Source organism: Nothoprocta perdicaria, unplaced genomic scaffold (genome assembly GCF_003342845.1).
Source record: "Nothoprocta perdicaria isolate Ctin4 unplaced genomic scaffold, notPer1 scaffold_51, whole genome shotgun sequence".
Lineage (NCBI taxonomy): Eukaryota > Metazoa > Chordata > Aves > Tinamiformes > Tinamidae > Nothoprocta > Nothoprocta perdicaria.
Genome location: NW_020455766.1, coordinates 2,316,177 through 2,340,442, shown reverse-complemented (window position 1 = coordinate 2,340,442; position 24,266 = coordinate 2,316,177). Strand labels below are relative to the sequence as shown.

Sequence of the window (24,266 nt, the reverse complement as noted above, 5' to 3'; positions counted from 1 at the left end):
GTTTGCTAATTCTTGTTCTTATTTAACACCCAGAGGTCACAAATAAAATCAGAGTCCCACGAGGCTGGATGCTCTGTTCCAAGGACTGGTGCCAAGAAGTCTTCCTGTTACTTGCACCATAAGCAACTAAGAATGGGTAGAATTTCCAAAATATTAAGGGAAAGAAAAGCCTTCGTTGAACATGGATCTCTTGTGACTAACATTTATGGCTTTCTTGCCCTGGAATATTTGCYCTTTGTGCTGGACAGTGCATTGGGAATAATAATTTAATATGTTTTTGGCAAAGGATGGGTCCTTGTGTCCTTTTGAGACCATATGCATTTTAAGCGTGTTCATTTATTCATGCTATTTGTAATCCTCTTGTTGGCTCCACTAAAGCAAACTGTCTGAAAAATAAAACTAGAGAAAGGACAACCTAAAGAATAACACTGAAATTGGCAGAGCGCTCTGACAAAAGTAGACAAAAATATCAACCTTTGCGCAAGTTGTCATTTTATGCACTCTGTCTGGATCTGGTGAAAGCAGGATCTTTTGTGCTGAGAAATACACTCTGCAGAATAAATAGTCCAGGTCTAGATTCCATATTAGGTCCTACCTCAAATCAATTATTCTTACTGAAAAGTGACAGCAAGTGAGTTGTGAGCAACTGATATTATATTCTCATGAAATGAGGCCCAAATATGTCTCCTGCTGCTGCTATGCTTTTTTAAAAACAGGTTTTCAAGTGACAGGTCTTCCGACGAACAATGATGTAGTGTAAGGGCAGATTCCCATCATTGTCGTACATTTTGGCAGAAGGTGCTCGTTGTGTCAGAGAAAGGCAAAGCTTGCTCAAGTTCGTAATGGCCCATGCCAAGTTGAGGGTTTTCACATCCAGCCTTGGCACTATCTGAGCAGGATGTTATTTCCAGTCATAGAAGGATGCGAGTGGAACGCCACGTAGTGCACTGGACTTGCCCTTTTAAAGCTTTCCTAAAAATTAGTTTACTTTCCATTGGCTCAGCATTCTAGTGCAATGAATCTACAGGTTGCTATTTATCATATAATTCTTCTTGGAGCAGAAAAAGTAGCAGCAAAACTATGATTTTTTGCGTCTTGCTTCTCAGTCTTGCAGCTGGTCTGTCTGAGAAGTGATGTCCTCCAAAATGCAGAGAACACTGCTGCTATAGTATATTTAAGACTCCTATTATCACAAYAGAGCCAGTTCATGGGTACATGTATTTTTTTAACTAGGTAATGGGAAAGGTGATATATTAGACTTGAGCACTACGAAAGTCTCAAAAAGGAGAAATTTCATGTAAATGGGTCAGTCAGAAAGAGACATCAGACATCCATGTGAATTCCTTCTCAYGTGAACATCAAATGCCCCAGCAGTCCTTAGAAAAGCCCTTCTGAGGGTTATCAGTTGTCTTTTTTATCCTCCCTGGATTATCTGGAAATATTTTGAGACCTGAACAGAAATCTGAACAGAGGAATGRATGGATCCTGCAAAAATGTGGGGTAAGTCAAGTGACATCAGTCCTCAAGACATTAAGTAATATTTGCTGCATTAAAACTAACACACAACTCTTGCCAAGGAACCCATCAAARCTCTATGATCAAGTGCTGCTGACTATTAATAACTCTTAAAATCCTGGGCAGCCTCGAATGCACACACAGCTTGTGCTAGCTGTCAACAAGACTGCTTYGAGATGAGAGCAGGTGTAGCTACTATCTATATTTAGTAGCTATATATGCTATAATACTAATCTCTGCCAAAATGTATGTTAATACCTTTGATTTTCAAAAGCGGGGCACTTTATCCTTCTCCTGATTTAAAATGCATCCATTTTATGTCCTTAAACTGGAGAGAGATCACCAGTCCGCCACTATTTCAGTACTGGACACATGGCTGTATGAATGAAACAACTGTTTTTAATTTTGATTTGAACTGGTTATCAGGAAGGGTTATTCTGAATCAGTGTTGCAATTGTTTTGTATTTATGCTTATTATTTTTTTAAAAGATTGGACTGGTTGCCATAGAAGACATAAATACATTCAGCTTTGTTCAGTTGATCAGGAAGATGATACACTCTATATGAGCACATTTGTTCAAGTAATCATACATCAGAGCATACACTGAGATAAAGGATGTCTTAATTCTTGTACTTTCAGCCCAGTTGTGAAGCATTTGTTTTGCAAGACAATGATTATTTTCCTAATGATTCATGTCATGTTCTAATTGCAAGAACATTTAAGTAAAGCTAAAATGTACCAAACCAGCATTCAATTGTTTTAACTGTGAAACAAAGTTACTTTGAATATGCTGTACACAGAAAACAGTTTATTTAAGTGCATTTATTGAACAAAGAAATTCATAATAATAGCCAGAGATATGAATAGATTATTTATGGCTACCTCATCCTTCTACATTTTAGAATGAGTGTCTCTCCTCTTTTGCACCTATTTTTTAATAAACAAAAACCWTCTTGTTTTGTCAGTTACAATTGCCTGGAATTTAACTGAATCAACAGAATAAAGTGAAATGTAAAAATAAACAAAATTCGTACCTGCGCAGCAGCTAGTCTTTTAAAAGTCTTTAGCTTTTTAGCACAGAAATTAATATAAACTTGTCTGTACTTTAAATTTAGTTTCAAATATGGTTCCTTTTATGAAAAAAAAAAGGCAATGGTTAAAAATGTCTAAAAATAAGAACAGTTTTATTGACTCCATTAAAACTAGCTCTTAAGTCTTTTCTTTTTTTTTCTGAAAGAACTGTTTTGAACGTTCTTTCACTTGTTTAAAGCAAATTTTTGAGATAATCATATTAATATCATTAACATATATTAATATAGACAGTAATATAAGATATAACATACTAACATGTGCTTATATCTTAAAATGCAAAAAAATCCTCTCTCTCAGAAGAGAAGCAGCAGCACCAAGTGTCCCCTTCTAAGAACAGAAGTCTCTCTTCTGAAGCAGGGATGAGAATCAGCTTTTGGGGTTCCCTAGAGTTCAGCTCTCAGAACAGAATATTCAGTGAGGCCTACAAATGTCTGCATTATTGAGGTCAAGGCAAATTTATCCTGAGAAGACTTTTTTTTTTTTTCCAGCAGAAATAAGAAAACGTGGAGAGGTCAGCTAGTGAAATTTTAAGTAGTCTTATATCTTATGCAGTCTTATATCTTATCTTATGTAGTCTTATATCTTATGCAGTCTTATATCTAATCTTATGTAGTCTTATATCTTATGCATCTTTAAATTTTATGTAGTTTTGTACTTGTAGCATCACCTTGTTTTTTTTGCCACCAAAAGTATTTCCTAGAAGGCTCTATGTAAAGGATTAGCTGCCTTATAGTTTCTTTTTCTTTTATTTATTTCATTTTATTACTGAAATTTTAGATTTAGGCAACTTGTGAAGACAAGCCGTTGGGCTCCACAAATCTGTAAATTATTCTGACAAGATAATTCCTTCTCTTTGGACAGACAGCAGAAGGGCTCGCATCACTCCACGCGCTTGCCCAAACTGCCTCAGCGTGGTGCTCCGTCCCTGCTCGCTGGCCACCCACACGCAGGTCGCACAGGCTCTGCTCGGGTCATGGACACGGCTCTCAAATTACTGCTGCCAAGGCTGTTGGGTGGCTGGTGTTGGTGTCCTTGCTGGCCGCTTACCTGCCAAGGGCTTCCAAACAGGCTGAACGGTGTGCCATGGGTTTAAGTCCTCAAGGGCAAGGGGGGCAGTGAAGTTACTTACAGCCCAAGTGATGGGAAGAATKATAGAGATCTTGCCAAAAGGTCAGTGCCATTTCCTCCTGCAACTTTTTTTTCAGTAAGAGGAGTGACTGTACTCTGTTTCTGAAAAATCCAGCTGAGTTGCCTGTCTTGAGGGACAGATTCTGGGATTTGGGTCTTGATTTGACACCAGCAGTCCAGAAGTCTGGTCAAACATGTAAATCATACCATGGTAACAACATCTCTTTRCTTATTCAGTTTTTCAGGGCTTGGCACGCTTCCACGGAATCAATGGCAACTATCAAGTTGCCACCAGTGGTGGAAGGATTGGGAGCATTTCTCCTGTGCAAGCCACCAAGCACTGTGCCTGCATAAGCTAGTAGAAGCATGTGAAAATATCACCTTTTGATAAACTCTCCTAGCAAAAGACTCTGTGTTTTGGCCCAACAACGGCCAATGAGGGATTGATTCTGCCCGATACTCCTCTTATCACCTTTGCATTCTTCACCCAGAGAGTGTTGCAAGCACCTCTAAGTGATGTGTATTAGCTAGCAGTACAAGAGAGATGAGGTATCTTTCACTGCCTGGTGAAAATATAATGCTTAAAATAAATTGTTATTATAAGTATTGAAGTCTATTAGTAGTTTTTGCTTTCTCTGCAAGTTTTTACCTTTCTTTGAAGTTTCAAGCAACTTTTGAAAACAATGTCTTGAATTAAAACCATATTTTTTTTCTTTTTTCTTTCCTTTTCTTTTTTCTTTCATTCTTTTTTTTTTTTTTTTTTTTTCACATGGTATTCCAAGTATTTAAAGACATTTAACAAAGGAAGAACTTGAAATAACAGTGTGGGATTCCATAAGTACCAATCCTGATGGTTTTCCAGTGGCAAAAATTCGGGAGGTTCATTTATCAATTAATATTTACCTGTTAATTCCACCAGAGGAGCTGAAAATAACTCATAAGAATCATTGATCTCATTGCATTTTGCTGATGATAAATTACAACTGCCATGGGAATTTACTTTGGGTGACCCCACACTTGATTCTTGCTAAGGGGTATCTAAGTTAGTCAATTTAGGAATCATGCCTGTAAAATGATGCATATGCAGATAATGCAGATAAAATATGTTTAGTCACACTGACTTTTAGCATCAGGGTGACTTCCTGAGAAAAGAGACTAAGACAACTCAGTGATCCTGTAACCCTCCTGAACTGAGGGTCAAATATTGGCAAGTTTCTGTGGGAACTTTGCATTCCCTCCAGCTRCCTCTTGAAAAGTTAGTATTTCTCCTGAATGTCTTCAGTTGCCCCTGGGTTCATCCAGRACTGCCAGTGCTGGTGAAAGATGTCCCTGTGACAAGTATGAGCTAGAGTTCTGGCTGGGGAAAATATTGATGTTAGTGGAGCTATCACCMAGCTGAAATACACAGTGTACCATGTAACATGCACCAAGATTACGTATTTGACATTTATTTATTTCTATCCATTAACTCACATGTGCTGAAGAGGCATTTCTTATCAGATTTGGAACAAGTTTATTTAATACACTATCAAAGCTGAGAAGCACCAAAAAGGAAAACAAATGAAATAATCACTTACTTTTGTCTTTTCCAGTTTGTAAATGCACAGCAATGGCTAGGATAGGTGAAGTTTGCCTCAATCAAAGAACTGAATTTGCTTAAATCAGGAAGTTTTTTTAAATTGTATGTAGACCTTGCTCTTAGCTTCTTAATGAGTTCTAATCCATGACTTGGCAGGAAACTGATTCTTGTCCTTGAAATATCCCTTAAGAAAACATATGAAAACTTTGGTAAAAAGCAAATTAACTTCTGCTCAACACTGGATGTATGTTTCAGTCTGCCCTGCTCTTTCCACAGCACTTGGAAAGAGGTCCTCTAGAAAGCCACACTGAAAATAGGATTGAGGGATAAATTAGGAGCTGCTCAAGGAGACTTGAACTAATATATTCATTGCAAGCAATAATCGATGCTAGCTTGGTTTAAAAAACAAAAACTATAACCTTCTGGGGTAAGAATTAACTGTGACAAAAGCCATTAGCTCCATGTGATTCTGGGTTTAGTGAAGAGTGAAATTAATGCACCAATCACCCGAGCACACTGTTGCCATATACAAAAGGCTGATGGAATCACAATGTAAGGCTGTTATGGTCCTCATGGACATCTCATTACAGGAAGGCTACTGCGGAAAAGGTGGAAATGCAAAAGGCAATAAATACAAAGATCACAGGGGTAACAGATATGAAGACAGGTAGGGAATTTGAGCTTTTGTATTATTAAGAAGCAAAGAGATTAAATATGGACAGGGTGAGAAGGTTCAAATTGCAAGGTGTGAAAATATTATTTTTTCCAGAGTTTTAAAAAACAAAGAGAGCACAGACTGAAGCTAAGGAAGGGGCTGAAGCTGAGGAAGGAGGATTACAGGAGGTGAGATGTATTTATGAGGAAGGCAATTACTGTGTGGAGCAGACTATCAAAGGTCCTGATGGAAGCAGCGACGATGAATGTGCTGAAGATACAGGTTGCATTACAGTGCATTACGGAGACCTTTTGAAGGGAAAATTGTTGCATGGTGCAAACACTAAATCATGACTTGTGCCACACACTGGGGAGAGGGGAAGAAGGATCAACTGTTCCTCATCTCCCAAAAAGGGCCATTCAGGAACCCCTCCTCATGCTCCACCATGTGACAGCTGGGACAAGTCATCCCCACATTTCCTTGTCTGGGGCACAAGTTGTGCTCTGCAGCCTGTGCCAGCAGGAAAGCACACTTCCTTCTGCAGCAGCGCAGTAAAATGGACTAAGCAACGTCATCCAGACCTCCCTTAGCCACTGCACTCATGCCACGAGACTGATCCAGGATCCAGCACTTGTGAAGGCTGCTCTGCTTTTTATTTTGTCTGACAAAAGGACAGTATTTTCCCTAATAAATCACCCTGACAGCATTTGATATTATCTCCATCCACCCTGGACATATTTTCCAGTTCATGTGTAACAGTCCTACATCAGGACAACATTATTTGATCTACACTGCACAATACAAACAAATTATTTTTAGTACCACATTAATGCAGAAGCATGGTGCCACATGTGGGAGAGACCAGATTTTAGTAGCATATATATAGTTCAGACAGTTGCTATGCACAGGATGCACATTTGCACCTCCACTCCCCATTCTGGGGAACAAAATTAATGCCAGGAAATGTTTCTTAACTCAGAACATTAGCTGAGATCAGTAAAGTCCAGCAAATTCATACTAGCTGCTAAAGCAATTATTGGCAGGTGGGTAATCACAGAATCATTATGGTTGGAAAAGACTCTCCAGATCATCAARCCCAACTGTGATGATGGTCTTCGTGTCCATAACGTGCCAGCTGCTGGTGGCTCTGGAGCTGCTCCTCGTGCCCAGAGGGCTGCAGCCCTCAGAGCCTGCCAGAACATGGGGTAAAGGAACAGAGAAAGCCCCTGGCAGGGGACCCTCCTCAAGCAGTAACTTCTGGAAGTGCTGGTGGGTGCCCTAAGCTCCGCTTGCCTTAAGGATCTGGCCCCACTCTCTGGTTCCTCTCTGATCCTGAGGTTGTCCTGGGGCTGAGTCTTCTCTGGAAAAAACTAAAAGCAGCAGCTGAAAGGAACCTCAAGCTTTAAATTTCTTTATTTAGACACATAAAGTGGCAATTAGGTTGCAAATGGCAACCTCAATTGTTTCATGGACGGATTATTGTCCTTAGTAGGCTGCCTAATGAAAACTGTCACCTTGAGTATATATTCATGACTAAACAAGCAAACTGCAGTTTTCTGGCGAAATCCACAGACAGTATCTTTCAGGGCATCATTAAGAGCCTATGGAACTTCATAAGGCTTTATAATTCCAAACAAGGGCATGAAAAAATGTTTTCTTTGGCTTGTTAGCTGAAAATCTCCAGCAAGCCCAAACAGTTATTATGCTAGCTGGGAAATAACAGGTATGAATAGGAATATCACTTAGACTTAAAAATAGCTAAAATGTTACTAGGTCTCTAGTATCTCTAAACCTGAAATACTTAAATATGTTCCTGAAAAATCTCTATCTTCTTTTAAATATCCCTTTTTTAAAAAAAAAAAAAAAAGAAAAGAAACTAAAAGGAGTGTTATTACACATAAAAAGAAGCAATTTGGGCAACCTGCTTTGCGTGGAGGGCAGGTGATTTAGCACCTTTTTCCACGCAGTTGTTACAGAGAAGTCCTCAGTTCACAGGGTCCTTGGGACCTCACCCACTGCTTGACACCAGCCTTGATAGCAGCCAGTGTAGAAATAGCAAAATTAATCTGAGTTCTCTTCCTATCAGTTCCCTTCCCCACTGGGAGTCTCTCTTGCATTAGCAAAATATACTGACAGTGGATAATGTCATTTAGCTTTGAAAGGTGCATAGAAAAATATCACGAAAAGGCGGGGATTTTGGGGGTCAGTAGCAGTGGACTGGCGAGTGACACGAATCTTCCCAGAGGCAGCATCTGAACTGCCCTCTGGAAGTGCTTCAGGAGCTGAGCCGTCTTGCTGGAGACCTGCAGGAGCACCCTGGGCCTGGGGTGTCCTGCTGAAGACAAGCTATGAGGGCAGGATGGATGGTCACCATACCTTGCTCTACTTCGGGTGCAGCCAGGGAATTGAGGCCAGAATGCAGCAGCTGAGTTGTGTCTGCAAAGAGGCCACCTCCCTGCAGCTTCCTCTGCCCCACCGGAGCTCCCCAAGGTTTTAATGCTTATAGAAGGCAGAGGCTCCTATGGACTTCAATAAGTGACCCTGCCCCTATAAACCTGGTGTAAGCTGCTATTGCCCTGGGAGTACCAGAAGAGAAATAAAGGAAAGAAAATGGCTGCAAATTGAGGCTATAAAAATCTAGGTGGGAAATGAAGTGTATTTTTTTGTGCTGAAGGGCAGCGTATAGGTGTAAATCTAATCAGCCATTTGATTTACTTGCCTATTGTCAATGATGAAATTCTTTAACTCAGAAGTGGGCGTCTTTCCAAATGAGACATTCTAATTCAGCCAAAAGCTGAAGCCCAAGGAAGGAACTGATCTGTGAAACTGTGTAGCCTGAATAAGGAAGAGCAGGTGATAAGAATGGTGCATTGTGACACTCATATTTGTGTCTAGGAAGATGTCATATTATTTCAATAATCTGAAAACTAAAACAGAAGGTGGTATTAATAGGGACAGCATTAATTAAACACTCTAAAGTTTTAGTAAAATAGTGGAGCCTGCAACAGAAATTTGTTTTCAACAACACTATTTTCCCCAGYACATATATTATTATGAGTCAATCATTTCTGTAAGTGAAATCATTTTTCTGATGTAGGCTGCAGTGACAGATGAATAGAAGGCTCCTCTTTCATGATCTCAGTCAGAATAAAAAGGTAATTTACCATCCATAGAATAGTGGACATACTAGTAATGGAACAGAAAACTTCTTACACAAATAACTCAGGGTTAGAAATTGAACTATCAAATGAATCTGAACTACAGCCAAATCAATTTGATAAGCCTCCAGAATATGATTGTATCAACTACTGTTTGTAAAGAAAATGCATTAACTTCACGCTCCAGGAAATGATGTTTTTCCAAAGGAACATCAAGTGTATTGCTGCTGAAAGGATGCTCCATTGGCAGCCTTTTCTGAAGAAGAAAGGCATATTGAGGGAATGATGCAAGCAGCGTAAAATGTAGGTAACCCATATGGTGGCTCTTTACATCCTAAGCACACTGAATATGGTAAGCTGGAAGAAGGCCTTGGACTGTGTATTCGAGGCCTCCAGAAGAGCTCTTATCTCTACTTACGGTTGGCGCCCCGTTTTTCTCTGCCTTTTTTAAGATTTCGAACCCCTCTAAACCACTGTGCAACAGTGATTCAATTCCTCCACTGATTCAAATCACTCATTTTCACCCCTTTGTGGTATCTTTTTGGAAAAGAGAGAGTTGGTGACAAAAATCCAGGCCATGTGCTTGTCACAGCTCTTACATATTGTGGCCTCGGCTCAGAAGCCAAAGCAGCCACGCACAGTCACAGGGCAGGGATTTTACCTTTAGAATTAAGTTTTGGAGCTGCAGGGCAAATCCTCAGCAGTTTTCAATTGTTCAAKGCTGTGCAATTCAGATTTAAGCAGGGCAAAGCCACTCACCTATCCTTGATTCTGCCCCAAACTAAAAATGAATAGCTTTTTCACCACATAAGTGAAGCAGAACTTATCTCCTACTCAGCTCTGGAGAGGAATCTGGATCTAATAACAGGATCCAAACGCTCCAAAAACCTTGAGGATAAAGTGAACACTTGGATCTAGACTGATATTTTAGATATAGCTCCTTTTTTATATATATATATATATATTCAGATATGTAGGTCCAATTTTGACCTCCAACATTTGTGAGATGTTAAAATCCAGACATACATTCACTTTTGAATGCCGTATTCTGTTCTTTTCTGGGGAGTTAATAAGGAGAAAAACAAAATCTGAATATTACTTACAAAACAACTGGGCCAATGGCTCCGTGAAAGACTTCATTCGGTAATTTTTCTAAATTTTGGTTATCACTAAGATTTCTGTAAAATAAAACAGTATCAATGCTAAAACAATCTGATATTAAAAAAAAACTGCAGGAGTTGCTACTTGCTAATAATTGCTTAGCAGAATACTGAATAACAGAAATAGTTACAGCTCATCCAGGTAGGTTCCATTAAATGCATGATTCTCAATTTCTCGAATTCCATTTTTATTTAGCCATCTGCAATAGAGAAAAAACACAAAACAAAACAGTTAGGTCCTTATATGCGCTTCCCAACTAAAACATACCAAATTCAAATAGGTCAACAAAAAGATAAGGTGATTTCAAGCATGTAATTCCTAAATGGATATTTAAACCAGGAAATTCCTATGAATGCCAGGTGGGAAAGTCTCACGAGCTGGAAGTTTGGAGATTTGGTGAGCAGAGATCTGAATAGGACAAATCAGCATTATCCTTAGAAATGATACATACAGCAAGCTTTTGAACCGGAGTTAAAGATGCTGGATGCATGGGTTTGGGCATGGTTTTTCCCATGGCTTTCCCTGATGTCTGCATTAAGATCAGTGAGGCTATTCCAGTCCAAACTCCTGGAACACGGTGCAGAAGAGGCTGCCTGCAACGGAGCAGGGCAGCACGCACGGGGTGGCAGCGGAGCAGAAACCACCAGCTACGCTGCTGAATTCCTTTGGTATCTGTTGTCCCTCCAAATTACTCTCCAAGTTACACTCCCCGGCTGCTCCTGGGCCTGTAACCCCAATGTCTCTGGGCTCCTGCCTGTGTGAGGTGGAACAGGTAGCGATTCTGTGAACTAAAACTCCTGGGGCTTTCTGCCGAGCTTTTACTGTAGTGCATTAACTAATTAATGTTTAATGTCCTTCCCCCTGTTCCCTTCATGGTCCAAAAAATTTATACTTGGGTCAGTTATATTTATCATTTATATAGTGTAATCTTTCATCTCCTTTTAAGTGTCACTTTGCAACTCACACCCGCTCCAGCACAGGATGACAGGTCTGATTGATGGCAAAAATGGAAAGATTTAATTAAACTGTCACCAAACCTGGACATTTTATTTCTAATTCACACTGAAAGCTGAGCATGCAAGTGACCCACTTATCCAAGGTCCGAGATGGCGAGCTAAGGTCAACATGAAAATCAATTATGGGCTTGGCTGAGAGGATTACCCTTCTGACCATGAAAGGCAGATGTGCCCAGCTCTGTGTCTGCAACGTGTGTCAGATCAGATCAGGAAAGCTGTCACCATCCCCTTCACTTGCAAGCACTATTAGATGTGAATGAGCAGGCAAAGAGGAGAGACCTGGCCCTACTTATAGCACTTGAAATATTTGTTCTATTACATTGATCTCACCCATTTGTAGCTGCCAGGCAGATATATATGATTTTAATCACTGTTTTAGCACTTACTGCATTCTCTCACTGAGCATGATGCTAATGTAAGGAGATATCAATGCTGTAAAGCCAAGCCTTTACTGCTGCTGTGCAGTGTGGCCTCTATACTGCTGTCACCTGGAAAATTGCATCCAAGCAGTAAAAAGAGCCAAGATACTACCTGAATCCTGAGCGCTTACTATAATTCTTTCCTGGGCAGCTTCCTATGGGGACAAATTCTTCTCTCACTTAAATCAGCATCCTTACTAGCACCACTGAATAAAAYGGAAGTTTTACTTTAGTACCAAGCRCAAATTGTTGGAGAGATCCAGAGATCCGACCTATCTACTTTTGMTTACTATTTCATGGCTATAGAGCTATATTTAAACACAATATTCAATTCACCAAGTGCCAGAGGCCACTGCCTCTGAGGTACTGTTTATGCCTTAATTTAGGGAAGCTCTGTTCTAGGCTCTAAAATCTATAATTTCAGCCTGTGCTGGTCCCATGCATGGCAGAAGATCAGATGCAATCTGAGTTATTGGTTTAAATGTGCTTGGAGCAAGCCACAAGTAAACCTGCTTATACTGGCAGACCCAGAGCATCCCCCAGAGCGTGGAGGTGCTAAAGGGTCCTGGGCCTTTTAATGCTATTTTGGCATGTCTGTTTTCACAGATTATGCCAGGTTTCACAGGTTACTTGCTGCACAGTGCTCTGACAAAACAAAATTCCATGTGATTGGCAAGTATTTTCATTATAAGAGAGAGCAGTACATTCAGAGTATCATTATTTTAATACATTTGAAATATGAGTATGTGAATATCTCAGGGGGTTGCATTAAGGTTTCTGTGTTAAAACCTTCAGGAATATGACATAGACAGCGGGTGCTGATGACTGATGGGGAAAAGGGAGAGATAATAGTGAAGTGACTTGTTGTTAGCCTATTTTGGGCAATCTCCAAGCAGTTATGGTCTGACCTGCTCCCACCAAAATCGATGCAAGTCTCATCAGTCAATCAGATCAGGCTTGTCTGCTTTGGCATCTGAGGCAAACTACATAGCACAGTCGGTAATTTTTCCAGTCTGTCTTCTGGCTAGGTGAAATTAAAGTAGCCTGTTGGCAAATAGTACATTTTGGTATACCAGTATAAAAGATCAAAGAACTCAGGTAGTTCATTAAAAAACATGATTGTTGAAGTCAAATGGAAGGACATCTAACTACACAGYATGAAACTGCATTGTGAACTGGTCTGTATCAATTCATTAACACAGTGTATAAATATACCACATTTCCACGCTATCTAYGTATATTTTGCCTCGGTAATAAATGCCTCTGAATGATGCATCTGACTGTAAATATTTATGAGTCACGCCATCCCTTTGAACAAAATGTGTATCTCATGGAATTGTTGTTGTAGGTGGAATATGTTTAACCTTGGTATCAGTAATTACTACATTTATTCTATGCTGTAGTTCTAAAATAAAGAGCAGGATTAGAATGGAAACAAACCACAAAAGCTTTCATTCTTCATGGCAGCAAAACAACACACACAGATTTCAGGAGCAGGGGAAAAGTCTAAAACGTCAAATTGATTTTGGAAGTCTACATAATAGTGCACATCCCTCAGGAATAAATAAGGTTTTCTTGACCCTATTCTGGAAATGAAATGAGCAAACAAGCAAAAGAATGGATTTGTTATTTCTTACTCACATAATCACACTTTCAGAACTCAGGCCCATGAACGAATTACTTCCAATTGTACGTATATTGATATTGTCTTGAATGTCTCTGAAAAATAAAACATACCTTTTTGTACCTCTATCAGCCTTTCAATAAGAAAAGGTATTTCAAGCACCAAAGGCATTTTTCCGTATATTCAATTYGATGAACTATTTCATGCTAAGGATAGCAAATAAAGTTTCTAGCACATTTCATCGACAGAGCACAAACCTTCCTGGTAAAAGAAAAGATTGAAGTCAAACATTTCCAAACTGATGCTCTTCACACCCCTATGCCTTCATCCCAAACAAGCTTCAACCATTAGAATATATGARAACCCATACATAGATAATACGTATAAGACACTCCAAACCAGAATATACCTCCCAACCAGAATTAGAAGCCGTTGAGTCTCTCTGGCCTGATTCAGCAGGGTACMTAAAAGTCTATGAATAATTCCCCTGCCAGTGTCAACAGGGTTGCTTATAAGCTTTGTATGTGCTTAAGAACTTCGGACGTGGGGCCCCTGTCAATTGGGTTTGCTGAACTGACAAGTATTCATCCCAGTCTTTCAGCAGTTTTGACTGGTATAAAAAAAGGAACTGCAGATATACATTCTGTTGCTTGCTCAAAATAGACCTCAAAGAAGTTAAACAGTATTATTCATAATTTAGACTGGGAATATGCTTGTTTTCATGCTGTTTCCATTGGAAAGCAGGGAACAAAATGAAYTATCTGCAAAGCTCGAAATTAAATGTGGTTCCAGAATTATCTCACATGGCAGTTAAATATGGCCACAACACCGCATTAACTGAGAGTTAAACAGCAAGCTTGTTCTGCAATTTGAGATGAGCAGTTAGGAACAGGGAGAGAAAGTGCACCATCACTAGAAGCAGGATTTACCTCTGTCCTAAGTACAAGCCCTTTACGGTATCATTAACCCATGAAGATCTGTCTTTGGGATTTAAATCTTGGGAGAACTGAAGCCAAAGTGAATTTTTTTATTGACCTCTGTGGGGCCAGAGTTTAAACTGAAATCTATTTGGGACTTAGGCAGTGTCAAGGCCTAGTTAGCACTATAGAAAGGAAGGAATTTCACCTGCAAAAGGAAACCTTTGTGCACCAAGCCGCAATAATTCAAATCAAGCTAAGAATGATGATAATCATAAAAGCTCATGGCACTAATGTGCTCTGTATCTGTTGCATTTGCTTTATGGTTTCACAGAGCCCTTAAGTGTAGTTCCCCAAATTACAAATTAAACAAATTTATTTCTTACAATATATATGTGTATACAACATACAGACAAGTCTGATTTTTCTGTACATTTTTTATTCATTTTCATGATCACTAGTAAGATAACTGCAAAATTAATATTCCTACAAATTGAAATCTTCTAAACAAGGATTCAAAAATCTTTTATTTGAAGATTCAGAATTAAAAAGAAATCTGATTTATTTTAACTTACGGAAGAAATATATGCTTATTTCCTAGATTTTCTGTGTGCTATACTATATAAAGAATGACTGAAAACCTCTTACAATTTCTTTGTCAGCAAAAGCCAACAACAATAACAAAACTTTTGGATTATATACAGTTTTTATAAGAAAGTGTCTATTTTCACACAAAATTTCATACAAATATTTTTTTTTGGATTGGCCCTGAAATTTTCCCTAGCAATGTTTCATTCCTGGACAGTTTTATTGMCAGTGAAAAACAAAAAGGACATGCTGGGGATATTTCCTTGTGGTTTGCTTTGTGTTCTGCAATGTGGCCATCTGCTCGCGGAGATCGAGACTGAGAGCAGCCACTYGGCCCCTGCAGGCCATAGAGCTGTCACCAGATGCCAAAAAATTTCCACCTCCACCAGCCTGCATTGAATTGTAGCTGGTGAACTAGAAGCAGGAGCCRTTATCAGTCCCCAGGGTCACGTAGCCCCACACTCCTAACATAGTTCAAGGAAGAGTTGCCTGTAAAATGCAGAACATGTGATGGAAAGCAGACCCAGAGAAAAACCCTTTAGAACTACAACCAAACAGGCTGTAATAACACTAGTAAATGAATACATGGAGATTCACATTTTGAAAGGTTCTGTTAGAAGAGAACATGCAAATGGAGTTGCTAAAAAATTGAAAACAGACATTAAAACTTACAGCAAAACTTTCTGGAAAGACTGGACCTTATGGAGAGCAGGTAAAAATCTAAGACCCGTGTTTGATATTAACCTGAGGAAGAGAGAACAAGTCTAGATTATTAGGGGTGAAGCAGTGATTAACATAGAAAAAAAACACAGGGGACTTGAAAGATGGTGGCTATAAAAGGTAGACTTCAGCCACAGATGCTGGGATGGCCCAAGGAAACTCTACATTGGAATATAAAAGGATTTTCTCCAAAAAAAAAAAAAACTCTGTCCCCACTGAAGTTAACAGTGAAACCCTGCTTTCGATATTCACATAATCCCTCTGCATGATCTCAGAACAGCTCCTAATGATAGCAGCTCATTTCCTAATGATACTTTCAGAAGTCAACTGCACTGACACAGAATAATTATTTTCATAGCAGCTCTTCTAAGGAAAAAAGTACAAGTCAATTTACCATTTTTTTGGTACTTTTTTTACCACTTTTGTTTTTAATAGTGGATACATTAACTCCATTAGAAATAACACAAGAGAAAATGCTTTATTTGCCAGCATCTTCGAGAGTGAGGAGCTGGGCACACATGAATGCTCTGCTGGAGACAGGACTGAGCCGCAACATTTGGAGCTGAAACCATCTCCCGCTCTGCACAGTGCTACTGATTYTACTGAGTGCAGCTCCGTTGTGGTCAGTGCCCACCAGGCACGTTGGCTTGGAAGCACCAACTCCAGGGCTTCTTGGGGCAACAAGGAAACGGGGCCACACGCACCAACAAAGTTATACCAGGTCAAATTTATCAATAATGAATCAATATGGTTATCAAGAATACGAGCAAGGGCAGTACAAAGGCAGCCAATGTTGCTCCTGAAAGAGGTGGCCAGTGGTTGTCCCAGGTCATTCAGGTAGCCCAAAGGAGCAGGGTACAGGGAGACTGGGAGCTGCCTTGGCCATCGAAATGTCTCATTACCATTCCAGAGAAAATTCGGGTTCTTTAAAGGTTAATTATCTCTTTGTATCTTTAATATGGGAGCTGGTAGAGAAGATAACCTTTTACTGAGCGTATTGGTTCCTTAAGAAATGCATTAGCTGTATACAGAAGGCACTTTTTATCTTGGCACTGAAACAGAACAATAGTTCTCTGTTGCTGGATGTGATTTTGCACATCGACCCTGAATAATGACATGATGATAAAAAGCTCCCAAACTGGAAAAAGTTACTTTTCTTTTTTTTTAAATGACCTGAGATTATCTCAGGAGAGTTGCTGAAAGATTTTTCAGGTTTCATGAATGGAACTGAAAATGAACACCTAAACACGGCAACCACTTTCTACATTTGGGCACTAAGAGTGACATGTATGTGCATAAAGTAGTTATTTACTTGCATAAGTATTGATCTGAATCTCTGAAGTATATCTGAATAGTCTCTCAGGCATTCTTAGTGAAAAARTCAACTTGTTATCTGTATAATTTTATAACCAAAAGTATTGCATTATGTGTAGGAAAAAAAAAAAGTGTACTGAATATTCAAGTAGTCAATTTGGGAAAGTTGCTGAAGTGTCATGACCATTTTGTCCTGGGAATCTTAGTGGTAAGATATTGCATTAGCTTAAAAAATCACTGTTGTCACAAAGGAAGGTCACTCATGTGTCACAAAGGAAGGTCTACAGAAATGCCCTTGTAAAACTACTACATACAGTAAAATAGAAGCATGAATAATGCATGAATAACGAAGCAAGTCGATTTCACAAATCTGTTATTATTTAAAGTACTTTTGCATTTGTTACTCATGAAAAGATTTAGCCAAAAAAAATTAGAATCAAAAGAAGAACCTGCAGCTCCACCCTTACAGTATTTTAAAGTATGCTCTCTAAATTACTAGAGATGTAGTGGGTTTTAGCTGAAAGGCTGCCTTTAATTTTAAATGAGTCATGAGTCAAAATCTAAGAGCCACTTGTTAAATACAAATTATAGCATGCATTTAGTTTAATAATTAAACRATGAAACAAACTACTGCCAATTAGTGTGTGGCTGCTGTAGAGCTCAGGAGAAGATCTGAAACTCTTTCCTCTCTCTACTACTTTCCCAACTGAATGAAGCAATGATGGGCAGTGACACTACTATTTCCAGGGATCATTTGTTACAGAATTCCACTCTGGCTTGCAGGGCTTTCATCATGGATATGTGAAGAGTTTTCCAGGCCTTGGGCTGTGCCGTATTTCTCATCTTTCCGGGCATCCCAAAGCGTTCAGGGCTCAGTTTTCACGTGTGTAAACTSAGCAGCATAACATGGTGAAGCAAAGAAGCAAACACCTTTGAAAAATGTTATATATWGAGGTAAACCTACAGGTGGAACAAAGCACTGATTGCACTGAGGGCCAAAAAGCTGATTAGAAATAGGAGAGGATGCTCCTTTAATTAGCTGCAGAAAAAGAACCAAAAAGTATTTAGCTAGGCTGCAATCTGTATCTACCTTCTTATTCAACTAGCAACTCTCCAGAGCTCTTTAAGTGGATAATCTTGTTAGAATGTAGATAATCCAATTTACTCAGTCGCTTTCCTGCAGGACAGTTTTATCAATATATTTACCACTTAATGTATACATTCCTGGTAGCCCTGCTTTAAACAAACGTCCTATTTAATCYGTGTTAGAACTGAATCCCCCCTTGCCGTGCGTGAACAGCTTGGTGAGAACCCGCTTTTCGGATGCTGATGGCTGCGTCCCAGAGCATCAGTAGTGTTTAAGGGAAGGCTTAGGGGGGCCAGTACTTCAGAAAACACAGCGCTGTAATCACCTGAGGAAAAAAAATCTTCCAAAACCAAATTTTGGACAGATTCTGGCTGCTTATTTGCAGATACGGCAGCACTCCTGCTCTTTTTATGCCAAACTGGTAGGAACTACTTCAACAAAAGAGGGAATGCAGCTTAGCTTGTCAGCCTACTGGGGGTATTTGCTAAATGGCAAACATAAGGTAGGCAGAGATAAAATGGTGCCATTCACGAAGTCTTATTTCCGTGTTCTCTAATCATGCTTATAATCGTCGTTATAGGGTGTACCTGGAACACGGTTGTAAGTGAGCACTTTCCTCTCTAGCTCTTGAAACTAAGCCATTATGTGTGCAGGAATATCCAAGACAGTAAAATAATGGGGAAAAGATGAGAGGGAGCCCGAGTCTAGCAGCACAATTGTCTAGCTTGTGTGTCCTGGCCTGGCAGGCTAAGCTGAGTCTACAGCCCAAGAAGGCCACTTCTAGGGCAAGGTCTTTGACCAGGAGGCTATCGAGCAAAAGAAAGGCATCCGTGTCATCATTGTCCAGAGGGTCAGCACTTCTGTGGACTTCCCCATTGCACGTGCTTTGCTCTAGCTCTGCAGCAAAACAGGACATAGCAAGYGTACTCTCCACAAAAACTACTCTGCAGATAAAATGGATGCTTTTGAGACATTAAAATAGGACACAGGCACATCCACTGTAAAAAACAAACAAACAAAAAAAAAACCCAAAGGACATAGATTACATATGTGAACTATGGAAAGAAAATAGGTTTGAAAAGCCATCGCTACATTATTAAACAGACAATGCCTCAGCTTCCCTAATGAGAGCCAGATAAATAATCTTGTACTCATGAAAAGGTCAACAAGTTACCATTTTGAAACAGCCTGTCTCTCTGGCATATACCCAAGAAGACCAATTAATAATTCTCTTCACTGCTTCTGAAAGACTTGTGAGGAAGTTCAGGTTGTTTTTCCAGACGGTTTAGGGTATTTCAGCACTTTATTATTATATATATATTTCAATATTTTTCCTTCCATCTTATTCTTGCCATACTAGTAATGATGATGCAGGAGACAAAGGGACTGCACTAATCTTATGAAGTACTGGGGTGGGATGGGTGCAAAATATATTCATATCCAAGCYGACACAGATAAAAGTGTGTTAATGTTCACCAGCTAGTGGCTATAATGAGCCCATAAAGATGATGAGAGGACTGACAAGGCTACCCAGAGCTTCTTGCTTGCCCATAAATAAGATCTAGTGCCTCTACAACGTTTTTTAAGCAGCACAGAAAAAGCTTTGCAAGCGAAGTGCTGCAAAGGTCATGCAGCTGATGGTCTGTAATGTCCAGTCTCTGTCTCAGGCATTAACACCAATTTTCTTTTTTTCAAACTTTGTTTTCTGAAAACTGCCAGTAAATATGTATTTTTCCATGGGATCTTTCAAAGCTGTGTTTTAACGGTTCTGCCAGAGTCACAACGCTGTCAAAAAAGAATCTGGCTAAGCATCTAGGATCCTGGCACTGGTGCTGGAAACGTCAGAAAGAACCACACAAAATTTGGCAGTGGGGCTGCAGCTGAGTYTTCCTGCTCTGGAGCACTGGTTGCAGGTTGGCCTTGCCAGACCTCTTTACACCTGGATATGGAGCAGAAGGTTGGATCAAGGATGTGTCAGGACACGCACCACCATATCTGGGTCTGCTGGCTTGATGTGGAATATTTGGAAAGATGATGTGGATTCCAAATAGGGAGAATAWACGTCATTTGGGCAGCAAGAGTACATCCATCCCAGTAGGACCAAGTTTCCTGCAGGTAATGGGAGAACCAGACTGTGCTGTATAAAGGTTTGATAGTTTATCCTTGCAGCTTTAAATTTTTTAATTGTTTCTCAGATAGCTGTTGTTGATTTTCCTTTAGTCAACAGGGTTGTTTAATCCATTTCCAAATTGTTTTAACTCTAGTTCCAAAAGTTTACAAGGTTTTACTTTTGTACTTTGCAAAGAAAAGAATTTCATTAACACACCTCAGCGTTTTGCCTGACATTTTCTTTGAGCATCCCTTCCTCATCACAGAAAGGTAACAGGAGCTGGATTACCTTTACCAGGTGCCATTTTGTAGCCTTCTGTCAAGCCTTCTGCTTCCTCATTAAATTAGTCTTTCAAATGACAGAAGTTCTTTGTCTTTTCGAGGGAGGTTTCTAGAAGGGCAAGTACTAGTGTGTGAAACTAGTACTAGGATGGAGAAAATGGCACTCCTTCCTACAGAAATGTGCCAGAAGTGAGCATGGAGTTGTGACTCTACAGAGTGCAGAGTGATCTGAACATGACATAACTCAGCTCCATGTGCCATTAGGGTTTCTTATGGTCTTATGGGATGACTCTGGTGAAATGCATATGGGGGTGGGAAAAAGAAAAAAAAAAGAAGTCTTGGTTTATTTGTAGCAGTGTTGGTGGTAGGATACATGCTGAAGATTGCTGCAGATGATRAGGAGAAGACAACCCCTGAGGCTGGCCCTGCAGACTCACCTCAGGGCAGCAGGAGAAGCAGTGCCTGGGAAGAGCAGCCGGCTTGTCACTGCTGTGTCCCTCCCTGCCTGTTGCTTGGGAATGGGACCTCAGCCCTCCCTGTGCCTCCTACTTCTATAAGCCATGTGCCGGTTTGGCCTTGAGCTTAGTCCTGAAGTTGAGCAGAAATAACATCATCTGCTGCCTTCAAGTAGAATATACTTACCCTGGTAAAGCTCAGTTTGACTAAAATAGTCAAGAAAAGGTGGCCAAAGTTGCTTAAAGTGGGGGAAACTAATTCATAGAGAAGCAAGATTCACTTTTCAGATATGATTCCCTAATGCTCAATCTTCTAGCATTTGTAGGCCTAGTTGTAGACATGTGTGGGTTGCTGCTCCCTGATGTCAGACCAAGCTAGCATACCTCTACCACACCATGTACCTCTACCATGCCAGTCCCCCCTYAGCCAGCAAGGGCAACAGGGCACAGAAGAAAAACATCTGCAGGCTCCAGAGATCCTCCTGCAGTGGAGCAGCACTGAAGGACTGGGGAACCCAAGGGTAAGAGATCCTGCCACAAGTCCTGCAGAAACCTCCTGTGCTTATACAGTGCCGTGTCTGTCCTTTCCAGGTAGGGAAACCGCTCTAATACTGTTGAAAATCTGGACTGATTAAAGTGTTTCAGTCAAAGGCTCATGTGCAATGAATTGGTGTAGCTCCCCGGAGGCCAAGGGTGCTACACTGATTTATACCCATCGCTAATGCAAACCCTGTGATTAACATGAAAGGCACATCCAGCAGTTCAAATTCTAGGACTTCTGAAGCTTTGCACCTTTTGTACTATTTATAGCCATGTGGGAGTCTTTTTTAGCCTCCTAAAATAAAGTCAGAAGGGAAATGATATAAATACATTAGTGAAGGAAGCACCAAAGATGGATTTTATCTATTTAAATTAAAGAACAGCTCTGGCACAAGAAAAAATGTGAAAGAAATGGCCCTGAATAAAATCAGAGAAAATTTTCTAGTCATGAAACTACTGAGTTTCTGAAAAAGTCTCCCCATAAGAATGGTATGAGAAAGCAGGGAGACTGCAAAACATCTTAAAATACAATAGTGCACTTAATTAAAAGATTTCAGGGAGGGGATACAGTAAGAAATGGGATACAGTAATCTGAGGAGTCTCTTCTAGTCCCCTTGTTCTCACAAGACAGAAAACCTTRAAAAGTACCCAAAAACATTTTCCCCCCCTCTGATCTGAACTAGTAAGTAAAACTTGCTAAGGTTCGAGGGGAGGAAGGAATGGTTAGTCAGACAAGCACTCTTCTTTTGTTAATCCTTTGCTTCTCTGAGTCACGGTAGAGCTGCTTCAGCTGAGTTCTTATACAAGAAACATCTTTGAATGTTTGACTGTTTGAGAGCATGGAATGACAAATATTCAAAAGAGCATGTTTCACTCTCACGTGGATGCCATGAAAATGCTTATATTGCTATTTTGTCCTAATCAACACTGACGAATAACATTTTGTGAGGAAACATGCTGTTTCTGATTAGCATAAAACCACCCATATGAGTAACCTTTATGGCATTTTATTGCAAAACATAATATTTGGAGGAATAGCATTGGGGTAAGGAGCTGGAAATAATTTTATAAATCATGAACGTGAACGGTGAGCTACATCCTCAGCTGGAGAAAAATCAACACAAGTTCAYGGCATTACCTGCAATTTATATGAACTGTGGAGCTAAACCCACATTCAGATCAAATTTTGGTCACTGCAACTGAATAATTATATCTATTTATAASAGGAATAGTGGTCACTGCAGAACCATGCTTCAAGAATGAAATGACTACTCAAAAGTGAATAATAGCAAAAAGGGAATATACGTCTTTAACCATTGAAGTCAGATAATTTTTAGCTCTTCTAATGAGTTTAAACAATGTTGTGAAAGAGAATTCTGTAGAAATGGAACAAAGGATCTAAAATAATAGAAGGAAAAGGGACAGAGAACGAGATAGCCATTGGTATGATCAGCACCTCAGGAATGGGCAGCTGAATGAGGGGCATCCAGATATTTGTAACTGCAGAGGTTTTACCAGTATTAGCTGGTGCTAAACATCCGCTGAAGTCAACAGAAAGACTTACGCTAGTTCAGATATTTATGACTTTATGATATTATTGATATTTATGACTTTATGATATTATTGATATTATGATATTATTGATATTATGATATTATTTATAGAGCATTTAACCTTTTCCTCAAGTCTTACATGTCTCACATCAAAAAGCACAGGAACTTGTGCCCTGTGATTTTCACAAAGATTATACAAAATTGGAGAAATATTTAAGAGAAATGTGCTCTCTTTCATTCTTGCTATCCATCCATAGACCTGACTAACATACCAGAAATAGCAAATTATTCTGTGTAAAATTCACAGAACAGACAAATGTTTCATTTTGGTGTGCAGGTAGCCAGAATATTCCAAGAACTCAGTCATTGTTGAATGACTCGCTCATGAAACCAAAAGGCATATTATTTTTCCTCATGACAATGCAAGCTTAAAGCTTTATCTCCCTACTGCAAATAAATAAATTCCAAATCTTGAATCTCAAATCTCATACCTCAAATTCAAACCCAAGTCTCATAACATTTTTGAGGCCCGAACCTATTAGAGAACAGTAATTTTCASAGACATAAAATAATCAATGACTCTCTGGGAGCTATGCATTTCAGATCATGGACATAAACTTCACACTATACCTCTAAAAAGTGTTCAATCAGTATCTAACCAGACAATTAGGCACTTACTGGTAGGTAACCAAATGCAGAAACTGTGATTAGCAAGACTTGTACAAGTCTGGAAAGGTTATCCCACAAGGTTGAGTGTATGTGTTCAGATGGACAGATGTAAAAAAAAATAATGCAATATCCTGCCTGGAATATATGCCACTGTTCAGCAAGGTGCATGGTGGGAGCTTATTTAAGCTACAGACATTAAAAGCAATTATGGCTAACTGGAGTTCCTTGGACTTCATTTGGCTTTTGATTCATAGCAGAGCAGAGGTTATTGGTCATGTTATCACTGAATTATGACAGCAGCCCCATGGGAGCAGATCCAGCAACCACAGATGAGTAACCTGCACCAATGAGGYTGGCTAATGAAATAAAGTTATACCACAAACCATACATTTGTATTCAGAAGTTTTAATTATTTCACATCAAGTCTTAATGAAAACCATTGGTAGAGTAGTGCCATTGTTAAAGCAAAAAGAATTTGAATGTTTACAATCATGCATACGAAGTWTAAAAAGGGACAAAGCCATAATAAAGGTGGACAAAAGTGATTTTGTCTCAGAGCTAGAGAGGAATTACAATGAAAAACCTTTGGGTGATTCCGCTTGCTCAGATCATTGCCCTGGTCAGAAAGTGCTCATGCAATAGCAATTAAAAAGGCCCAGATCCTTTCCTCACCTCTCAGGTGCA

General features: G+C 39.6%; 1 protein-coding gene across 2 annotated transcripts in view; it reads right to left on the bottom strand.

Annotated features, from left to right (window-relative positions):
• LOC112954834 (follicle-stimulating hormone receptor) overlaps positions 1–24,266 on the bottom strand; it is a 77,346-nt gene that overhangs the window by 3,242 nt on the left and 49,838 nt on the right. Inside the window, exons 5-9 of one of the 2 annotated variants that reach the window (XM_026048098.1) lie at positions 15,526–15,597; positions 13,366–13,443; positions 10,420–10,488; positions 10,232–10,306; positions 5,314–5,499 (exon numbers count right to left, since the gene is read on the bottom strand). In XM_026048098.1, the coding sequence (XP_025903883.1) occupies positions 5,314–5,499; positions 10,232–10,306; positions 10,420–10,488; positions 13,366–13,443; positions 15,526–15,597 (480 nt within the window). The remainder of the gene's footprint in view (positions 1–5,313; positions 5,500–10,231; positions 10,307–10,419; positions 10,489–13,365; positions 13,444–15,525; positions 15,598–24,266) is intronic. The other variant, XM_026048099.1, reaches the window with a different exon arrangement.